The 10599-nt window shown below is 42.6% G+C and overlaps 1 protein-coding gene across 1 annotated transcript in view; it reads left to right on the top strand.

The window, feature by feature from the left end:
* Positions 1-241: 241 nt before the first annotated feature.
* The window catches only part of rsph9 (radial spoke head component 9), a gene marked incomplete at its 5' end in the record, with an annotated part of 44018 nt that continues 33660 nt past the window's right edge, over positions 242-10599 (top strand). The window contains 3 exons of the mRNA XM_048596659.1: positions 242-421; positions 2345-2474; positions 7946-8092. Of these exons, the coding sequence (XP_048452616.1) occupies positions 242-421; positions 2345-2474; positions 7946-8092 (457 nt within the window). The remainder of the gene's footprint in view (positions 422-2344; positions 2475-7945; positions 8093-10599) is intronic.

Genomic DNA, 10599 nt, shown 5'->3' with positions numbered 1-10599 from the left:
TAGTATCTAAAACAACACTGCTGTCAGCAATCTAGCTATGAGCAGTATTTTAGGAGATTTCCTAGTTTTGTGCAATTCTGTTTTGTGAGAATTCTGAAATAATGAGAGGTCTCTCATAATCTAAAGTGAAAAGAGATTAATAACATCTTAAATAAAGCTCCTTGTGACAACTACAAGTCCAACAGTGGTTAGGACATTCTGTCATTCTGTTTTCTTATATTCACTTCAGCTGAAGAAATAAAAAACGGTCTTTTCCTTTTTACACAGTTTGAACTGCATGGATTGGAAATTACTTCCTCCAGCCACAGATGAGATGATAGAGAAGTCCATGCGGGTTAAAGGTCGTTTCATGGGTGACCCTTCTCATGAGTACGACACCAAAACAATTAAGAAAAGTGATGAAGAAATGATCGGTTTGGAGGTTAGTGTATGAATTCGACTTGAATCAGCAACACTTATCGCACTGGAATTGGTTGCAAATGAGTCTCAAAGGACTAGCAGGATGGAAATGGAAGAAGTAGGTCACAGAATGCTGCGTAGGCTTTCCTGCTTTGGATTACCAAATTCAGGGTCAGGTTACTTTGAGAAGCAATTGGCCACTTGTATATAGCATCAGCAAAGCTAGGTGCTGGGGGATTCACAAATAGCAACAAGGTCTGAGAGTTTTGGTAGAAACATGACCTATACCTTACTTTGAGATGAGGATAGCTCTCATACAGGGTTAACAGGGTTTTGGGGAGGGTGGAGGATGGCGGGTGGCGATGTGTGGAGAGCCAGTGTGACTCATTCCTGCTCAAAGTTTGCAGATGCTCACATTTAGATGCCTCAAAATTACTGTGGTTAAGGGATACATTCTCTGCCAACTTGTTTATAACTATAGAGTCAGTTTGAGAGGGGCTTAAATGGAAGGGAAGTAAAACCTAGGCATGACGTACTGCCAATGTCAATGGACTGGTAATCCTCTGGGGATGCTCTGGGGACGTGGGTTCAAATCTCGCTGTGGCACACTGTGCAGTTTGAATTCAGTGAAATCTGGAATCAATAAAAGGCATGTCTAATGATGACCGTATAACCAATGTTGATTAGCATTAAAAACTCATCTGGTTTCACTAATGTCCTTTAGGAATGGAATCTGTACATCCCTACCTTGTCTGGCGTATGTGTGACTCCAGATTCAGGTTGACTCTTGACTGGTTCTCTAGGCCATTTCAGAAAGCAATCAGATCAAAGGCAATTTAGTGATGGACAAGAAATATCAGCCTTTCCAGCAACACCCATAGCCCATGTATGAGGGAAAATGAACTAAAATCAGCCTTCCAATCAGATTCCCACTTTTGGTGGAAACTGTTTGTTTGGAGGTTGCTGATATTTCCACAATCAAACTGCAAACTCTCAGTTTCTGTACTCAACCATGAACAACTTTGTCCCTGTACTTGATGGCAGTCATCATCCATTGAACTCTTCTTTTTAGGGAAAGATATAAAGGAAAGTTAGAGAATAATAAAGAAAAAATGCTGCTAATGTAGCACTCTAACACTGCAAAATGTCTGTAGGTGCTTAACATGGGGAGGGGAGATGACCAAAAGTACAGTCAGATAGATGGTTTTTGCAGATTCTTTAATAGATTTTTTTCTATTTGTTCGTGGAATGTGGGTGTCACTGGCTAGATTAGCATTTATTGTCCTTCCCTAATTGCCCAGAGGGCAGTTAGGAAACAACAACATTGCTATAGGTCTGGAGTCACATGTAGGTCAGACCAGGTAAGGACAGCAGAATTCCTTACTTAAAAGGCAAGAGTGAACCAGATAGTTTTTTATGGTAATACCCAATCGTTACATAGTCATCACTAGGCCAGATCTTTATTCCAGAATTTAATGATTTCAAATTTCGCCATTGCCATGGTGGTGTTCAAAGCCATGTTCCCCAGAATATTGGGCCTCCAGTTGTGGATTGCTCATGCAGTGACATTAGCACTGAGGAAGGGAGAAGTCACTAGGCAGAGAGGTTTGGGAAGAGAATTCCAGAGTGCAGGACCGTGATGATCAAAGTATCTGCTACCAATTGTGAAATGGGAGAGAGAAGATATGGTGAGCAATGGTGGGATGAATTGAATAGCTTGTGAAATCATAACATCCAGTGGCAGATGAACAGCAAACTCAGGCTCCGATCTGGAATCAGAGATACAGACAGGGTGGCCATTTGGAGATTAGTGAGTGAGAATAATCAGTGGTCTAGGAGACAAGATACCAGCAGAAGTCAACTAACACAGACATGATTGATGAACAAAAAATATAATTTATGATCATCAGGGTTTTTTGAAAATCTACGTGTATTTTTGTTACAGTTGAAGGTAAAAGAGGAAGAACGCTTGACAGCTACAATTGAACAAATAAACAGAGAAGCAGCAATAATTCCCAGGGGAGCTTTTATCAAGACACCTCTTGAACAAATCCACAAGAACAGAAGTTTTGAAGGTAAATAATTTTTAAAGTTCAGGTTTCACTTGGTGCAATGGAGTCAAACATTTTTTTAATTCAGTCACAGGATGTGGGTGTCACTGCATTTATTGCTCATCCCTATTTGGCCTTGAGAAGGTGAACTGCCTTCTTGATCCGTTGCAGTTGACATGCTGTAGGTACACCCACAATGTGTTAGCGAGGGAGTTTAAAGATTTTGCCCTAGCGACAGTAAAGTTACGACAATATATTTCCAAGTCAGGATAGTGAGTAGCTTGGAGGAGAAATTGCAGGTGGTGGTGTTCCCATGTCCTTATCCTCAATGGAAGTGGTCATGCGTTTGGAAGATGCTACCTAAGTAACCTGAGTGAATTTCTGCAGTGCATCTTGTGGGTGGTGCACACTGCTGCTGCTGAGTGTCTGTGGTGAAGGGAGTGGATGCTTGTGGATTTGGTGCCAGTTAAACCTCTTTAGTGTTGTTGGAGCTGTACTCATGCAGACAAGTGGGGAGTATTCCATCACACTCCTGACTTGTGCCTTTTAGATGGTGTACAGGCTTTGAGGAGTCATGAGATGAGTTACTTGCTGCAAGATAACTAACATCTGACCGTTCTTGTAGCCACAGTACTTATAATACTACTCCAGTCCAATAGTAACCCCCCAGGATGTTAATAGTGGGAGATTTAGTGATGGTGATACTGTTGTCAAGGGACAACGGTTAGATCTTTTTCTTGATGGTCACTTCCTGGCACGTGTGTGGCATGCATGTTACTTGCTACTTGTCAGCCTAAGCCTGGATATTGTCTAGATCTTAAATAAAAACTGAAAGAACTGTGGATGCTGTAAATCAGGAACAAAAACAGAAATTGCTAGAAAAGTTCAGTAGGTCTGGGAGCATCTGTGAAGAAAAAAATCAGAGTTAACGTTTCGGGTCCGGTGACCCTTCCTCAGAACCATTCTCATTCGGATGTGGACTGCTTCAGTATCAGAGAAATCACAAATGGTGTTGAACATTGTGCAATCAACAGTGAACTGACCTTATGATGGAGGGAAGGTCATTGAAGCAGCTGAAGATGGTTGGGCATAGGACACTACCCTGAGGAGCTCCTGCAGAGATGTCCTGGAGTTGAAATTGTTTACTTCCAGCAACCACAGCCATGTTCCTATGTGACAGGTATGACACCAACCAGCTGGGAACTTTCGCCTGATTCCGATTGATTCCAGCTTTGCCGGAGCACTTTTTTTTACGTTATGAAGAGAGATCGCATATACTGGGATTGTCCTGGCCTCAAGTTCCACCTGCGCCAGCGTTGTGTATTTACGTCTCTGAACAGGTTGATTAGAAAATATCTAGACTGGGGTTGTTTTCCTGGGAGCAGAGGAGACTGAGGGGGATGATTGAGATGTATAAAATTTTGAGGGCTGTAGAAAGGGGAGACAGAAAGGAACATTTTCCCTTGGTGGAAGAATCAATGACCAGGAGGCATAAATTTAAGATAAGGGACAGGAAGTTTGGGAGGGATGTGAGGAAAAGAATTTCACCCAGAGGACGGTGGGAATCTGGAATTCACTGCCTGTGAGGGTGTAGAGGCAGAAACCCTCATAAGATTTACAAGTATTTCGATGTGTACTTGAGATGCCAAGGCATACACGGCTATGGGCCAAGGGCTGAAAATGGTTTAGAGTAGTTAGGTAACTGTTTTTGACTGCTGCAGACTAGATGTACCAATGGGTCTTTTCCTGTGCTATAGACCCCGTGACTCTATGATGCCACACCCGGTCAGATGTGTCCTTGATGCAAGGGCAGCCACTCTCACCTCACCTCTGGAATTCAGCTGTTTGGTTTATGTTTGGACCAAGGCTGTAATGAGGTCAGAAGCAGAGTGCCCTGCCAGAACCTGAACTGAGTGCTGCTTGTAGCACTATTGATGACGTCTTTGACTCACTGTACTCATGGCTGAGAGTAGACTGATGGAGGCAATATTTGTTTGGGTTGGATTTGTCCTGCTTTTTGTGTACAGTATGTACCTGGCCACTTTTCCACATTTTTTGGGTAGATGTCAGTGTTGTAGCTGTGCTAGAACAGCTTGGTGAGAGGAACAGCAAGTTCGGTTGTACGTTTGTTCAGTATTATTGCTGGAATGTTGTCAGAGCCCATAGTATTTGCAGTCCACTTGTCATTGATGGAGTGAACCAAACTGACAGAAGACTGGCACCTGTGATTCTGGGGATCTCTGGAAGAGGATGACACCTTATTTTTAGATATGCCTGGTGCTGCTGCTGACGTAGCCTCCTGCAGTTTCCATTGAACCAGGGTTGCTCCACTGGCTTGATGGTAATGGCAGAATGGGGGATATGCCGGGCAGTGAAGTTTCAGATTGTATCGGAGTATGAATTTGCTACTGCTTCTGTTGGTCCATATCACCACATGTATGCCCAGTTGTGAGTTGCTAGATTTGTTGGAAATCCACAACAAAACCAGAAGTTGCTGGAAAAACTCAGGAGGTCTGGCAGCATCTGTGGAGCAAAATCAGAGTTAACATTTCGGATAGCGTGACTGTTCCTCTGAACTGGAAATCTATCTCGTTTAGCATGGTAATGGTGCCACGCAACACATTGGAGGGTATTCTCAGTATGAAAGTGGGACTTTGTCTCTACAAGGACTGTGCGCTCACCACAACAGGCAGAGTGGTGAAGGTGAGGTCAAGTATGTGTTTCCCTGTCACGGCAGACCCAGGCAGGTAGTTACGTCCTTCAGGACCCAATTAGCTTGGTCAGTAGTGCTGCTACCAAGTCACTCTTAATGATAAACATTGAAGTCCTCCAATTAGAGTTCATTCTGCATCCTTGCCACACTCAGTTCTTCTTCCAAGTGTTGTTCAATATGGAGGAGTATTGATTCATCAGGAAGCATGGCACATGGTAATTAGCAGGAGGGTTCCTTGCCCATGTTTGACCTGATGTCATGAGGCTTCGTGAAATCTGGAGTCAACGTTGATGACCTCCAGGGCGACTTCCTCCCTCCTGACTGAGTGTGCTGTCACCTCTGCTCGATCTGACCTGAGGGTGGGAGAGGACGTACCCAGAGATGGTGATGGTGGTGTCTGGGACATCGCATGAGTATGACTATACTGTTGCTTGACTAGTCTGTGAGAGAGCTCTCCAAATTTTGGCACTAGTCCCTAGACGTTAGCAAGGAGGGTTTTGCAGGGTTGACAGGACTGAGATTGCTGTTATCATTTCTGGAGCTTTAGTTGATGCCTCATTATCTGTTTGATTTCATTCCTTTTTTGAGACTTTCTAGACTTGCTAGGCCATTTCAGTTGACAGTCTAGAGTCAACTCCATTGCTGTGTGTCTGGAGTCACATGTAGGTAAGGAGGAACCAGAGGAGGAATCAATCACCAGTGGTTTCACGGTCACCTTTATCTTTTAATTCCTGACTATTTTTTAATATATTGAATTCAAATTTCACCATCTGGTGTGTGAGAATTGAAGCTAGGGTTCCCAGAACATTACCTGGCTCTCTAGATTGCTAATCCAGCGATAATACTAGTGATTGCCTCACCTTACTAATCGCTCTGAGAAAATGGCAACCATTTTCTTGAACTTCTACTGCCAATGAGATGTTGGGAGGGGAGTTCCAGGATTTTGATCCAGTTGCAGTGAATGAACTGTAATAAACGTTCCAAGTCAGGATGATTTGTAATTTGGAGGTTCTGATGTTTCTATGTGCCTGCTGCCCTGGTTGTTTTAGTTGGTAGATTCGCAGGTTTGGAAGGTGCTGTTGAAAAAGCATTAAAATTATGGGAGATGTTTTACTGTACAAAATGTTTGTAAAGATTTAAGATCTCTATAGCCAAAATAAAGGCAGAAAGTATTTATATTTTTGCTACTGTTAATATTAAGGATGTCATAATATTGAATATTGTATTGTATGATGTTACATACTAGCATTACCTGGATCCTTGGAGAGGTTTCATCTGACTTTTCGTCTTCCCCAAAACCAAATGAAGTAGGAAAACAGCCACTTAGCCAGATCTACTCACGCCCCATACCTGATTGTCCTACCACGAATCATCATCTCTGCCACAATCTGTTCAACACCTACATTAATGTACTGTGGTGGAAACATTTGTTTAGATAGCACATTTCTTATGTCAGTTCCTGTGGGCAGGCAGCTCTCTGAGACCCACATGAGTTATTTATTGATATCAATGGAGAACATTTCAGGGCTGCACAGGTTACAGGCAACAGTGCTGCCAGCTTCCAGCACCACTAGAAACTGGAGGTGGAATCTGCACAGTAATTACCCCCAACTTAGATCCTTCCCACACCTCCATGAAAAGATTTCAAAAATTTTTATTGTTTTCCCTAAAGACCCATCAAGAAGATACCCCTAAGGTACCTACCTACTAAGCCACTGCTCCTTCGTCCCAAATGGTAGCCCAGCTTTGATGAAGAGTCATCTAGACTTGAAACATTAGCTTGCTGTCTCTCTATGGATGCTGCCTGACCCACTATGATCTCCAGCTTTTTTTGTTTTCAGTACAGATTCCAGCATTTGTAGTAATTTGTTCCTGCTTCCACACATCTAGTTTTCCTCAAGTATTTCCATTCTGAGTTACACGCTTCTGCACCTGCCTTTTGGTAATGTCCCTAGAATCATAGAATCATACATTACAGAAGAAGCCATTCAGCCCATGTCTGTACCACCAAAATTACACTCCATAACCTACACTAGTCCCACTTCCCCACACTAGGCCTGTAATCTTGAATGCTATTACACTTCAAGGACTAATCCATGTACTTTTCAAAGGTTGTGAGATTTTTCACCTCAACTACCCTCCCAAGCAATGCATTCCAGACCCCCGTCATCTCTTTATGTGAAAAAGCTTTTTCTCAAATCCCCTCTAAACATTCTGCCTTTCACTTTAAGATTATGCCTGCTCTTCCAAGCTTGAATCTCTAAGTTTGTGAGAATGAAACCTATTAACTTGACTCAACCCACCTCTTACCTCGAAGATTCTGCATATTTCAATCATCTCTACCTGAGATCTTCTCTTCAAACAGTCCCAGACTCTAACCTCCCTTCATAATATAGATGTTTTGTGCGAGGTATAGGCTTGGTTTCTGATTTCCAAAGTGCCTCCAAGGCCTGTTGGAAGACAGTACTCCTGATGCCACTATTAATGTTTTTTACACTGACTCATTATTATCTCCTGGAATTCATGCATCCCAAGAGCAAGACTAAAACTGTACTAATGCAGAATCATCGGGGTAGTTCGATTGCTAAGTGTGAGACCTGTGGGATTTTTATGTGAGTTGAGCTGATGGAAAAATAAATGCAGCTGGAGTTCAAAGGAGGCATCATTAGACTCAGTCTGGAACCTCTTGCTTGTCGAGTTATTCAGAGATTTCATCTGCAAAGAAAATTTCATGGTGGTGCTGTTAGGTTAATAGAATTGTCCACCTTGCATTTTCCCTCAGGTTTGTCAGTGACCGAGGCTGGGAAGTTGCAATCCTACCTTCACTTCACTGAGCCTTCCGTACTGAAGAAGAAGTCACTGCTATTGCAAGCCAATCTGGAGGAATCAATTGATTTTCTCAATTCTCTTGATGATGATGAAATGAAAGGTACATCACTGAAACTTATTCCAGATCTATGGGGGCTAAAAGAATGAAATTTTGTTCACGCAAATAGGCTTTTGGCCCCTTGATAAAAAGGGTGGTCCAACTGAGGTGCTTAACATAATTAAACAATTTGATAGGGTAAGAAAAAGAAATTCATTCCTGCAGTTCAGCAATCCTGAACAAGGGGCCATAACCTTAAAGTTAAGCTAGGCATTTCAGGTGTAAAGTTATGAAGCATATCTTCAACATAGGATATTAGAAATGTGGAGCTTTCCAAGAAAAAAACTGTTGAGACTGGGAACCAATTGGAAATTTTAAAAATAAGATTAATAGAATAGAAGGGAACTGAGGCAGGTAAACAGAGTTAAGATATAAATCAGCCATCATCTAAGGTCATAAGATCATAGAAATAGGAGCAGGAATAGGCTATTTGGCCTGTCTAGCCCTTCTCCACTGTTCAATAAGATTACGGCTGATTTGATTATGACCTGACTCGACTTTTCTGATCGTTCTCCATGATTCATTGCTGTTTTGTCAAATAAAAATCTGTCTAACCTGTTTAATAGATCGAAATCCACGTGTTGAAGTAGTCAGCAAAAGTGTGTGAGAGATTTACAAAGATGAAATCTCTGAATAACTCGCCAAGCAAGAGGTTCTAGACTGAGTCTAATGGTGCCTCCTTTGAACTCCAGCTGCATTTATTTTTCTATCAGCTCAACTCACATAAAAATCCCACAGGTCTCACACTTAGCAAGGTTTTATTGTAAATCCATAGTTTAGTACAAATGGCAGTTTCTACATTTCCATTCTGGACTCTTTTCCTGTCCAAAAGCCAACTTCCCACTGGGAAGAAGCTCTTTATTTTAACATAAATAAAACCACCACCAAATTCACAAACCACCCAGTTAGGAGTATCTCTGGAGCAGATCACACTTGAATCCAGGCTTTCTGGCCCAGAGGTCAGTATATACTATACATTAATGACATTGAATGACAAAAATGAATGTACTATTGCCAAGTTTGCAGATGATATAAAAATAGATGGGAAGGCAATTGGTGAGGTTGACATAAAGAGTATACAGAGGAATAAAGACAGGTTAACTGACTGGGCAAAGACCTTGCAGATGAAATATAATGTGGAAAAATGTGAGTTTATGCTCTTTGGCAGCAAGAATAAAGGAGCTGAATATCATTCAAAGTGAAAAAGACTGCAGAAAGTTACAGAACAGAGGGATTTCGAAGTTCCCATCCATGAACCATAGAAAGCTAGTATCTAAAATTGGCTGCTAACAGGGAAGGCAAATGGAATGTTGGCCTTTATTTCAAAAGGAATGGAATGTAAAACTAGGGAGACCTTGCTAAAGACGTACAAGGCACTAGTCAGACCACAGCTGAAACATTGTGAACAGTTTTGGGCCCCTTATCTAAGAAAAGATATACTGGCATTGGAGGCAGTACAGAGCAGGTTCAGTCGGCTGGTATGGAGCGACTATCATATGAGGAGAGATTGAGCAGATTGAACCTGTACTTGATGGAATATAAAGGAATGAGTGGTGACCTTATTGAAACATACAAGTTTCTTAGTAGACTTGACAGGGTAGATGCAGATAGGTTGGTTTCCATTGTAGGTGAGTCTAAGCCCAGAGTTCGTGACCTCAGAATAATGGGTTGTACATTTAAGGCACAAATGGGTCGTTAAGTATGTTCAAGGCTGATAGAGATTTTTAATCAGTCAGGGTTGCGTGGAAAAGGCAGGAAAGTGGAGTTGAGGATTATCAGATCAGATCCAATTAAATGGCAGGACAGACTTGATGGATTGAAGGGATTACCTTTACTCCTAGGTCTTATGGACATGGTCTTATAAAGGAAGAGAACCCAACTTTTTCCACAGGTAGTGTTGAGAGGGAGGAGGCAGCAGAAGGACTTGGGCAGGTTAGGATCATGGATAAAGAAGAGGCAGATGTAATACAACGTGGGAAAGTGTGAGGTTATGCACTTTGGTGGGAAGAACAGAGACGTAGAGAATTTTCTAAATGGGGAAAGATTTCGGAAATCTGAAGCACAAAGGGTTTTGGGAGTCCTAGACCAGGATTTTCTTAAGGTTAATGTGCAGGTTCAGTTGGCAGTTAGGAAGGCAAATGCAATGTTGGCATCCATTTCAGGAGAGCTAGAATACAAGGTCAGAGATGTACTGCTGAGGCTGCATAAAGATCTGGTCAGACTGCATCTGCAATATTGTGAGCAGTTTTGGGCTCTATATCTAAGGAAGGGCCTGCAGCCTGCTCACTGTCCCCACATCACTAGGACCTGCAGCCTGCTCGCTGTCCCCACATTGCTAGGGCCTACAGCCTGCTCGCTGTCCCCACATCGCTAGGGCCTGCAGCCTGCTCACTGTCCCCACATCACTAGGACCTGCAGCCTAATTGCTGTCCCCACATTGCTAGGGCCTGCAGCCCGCTCGCGGTCCCCACATCGCTAGGGCCTGCAGCCCGCTCGCTGTCCCCACATCG

Source organism: Rhincodon typus, chromosome 5 (genome assembly GCF_021869965.1).
Source record: "Rhincodon typus isolate 14 chromosome 5, sRhiTyp1.1, whole genome shotgun sequence".
Classification (NCBI taxonomy): domain Eukaryota; kingdom Metazoa; phylum Chordata; class Chondrichthyes; order Orectolobiformes; family Rhincodontidae; genus Rhincodon; species Rhincodon typus.
This window is presented reverse-complemented; position numbering and strand designations above follow the sequence as displayed.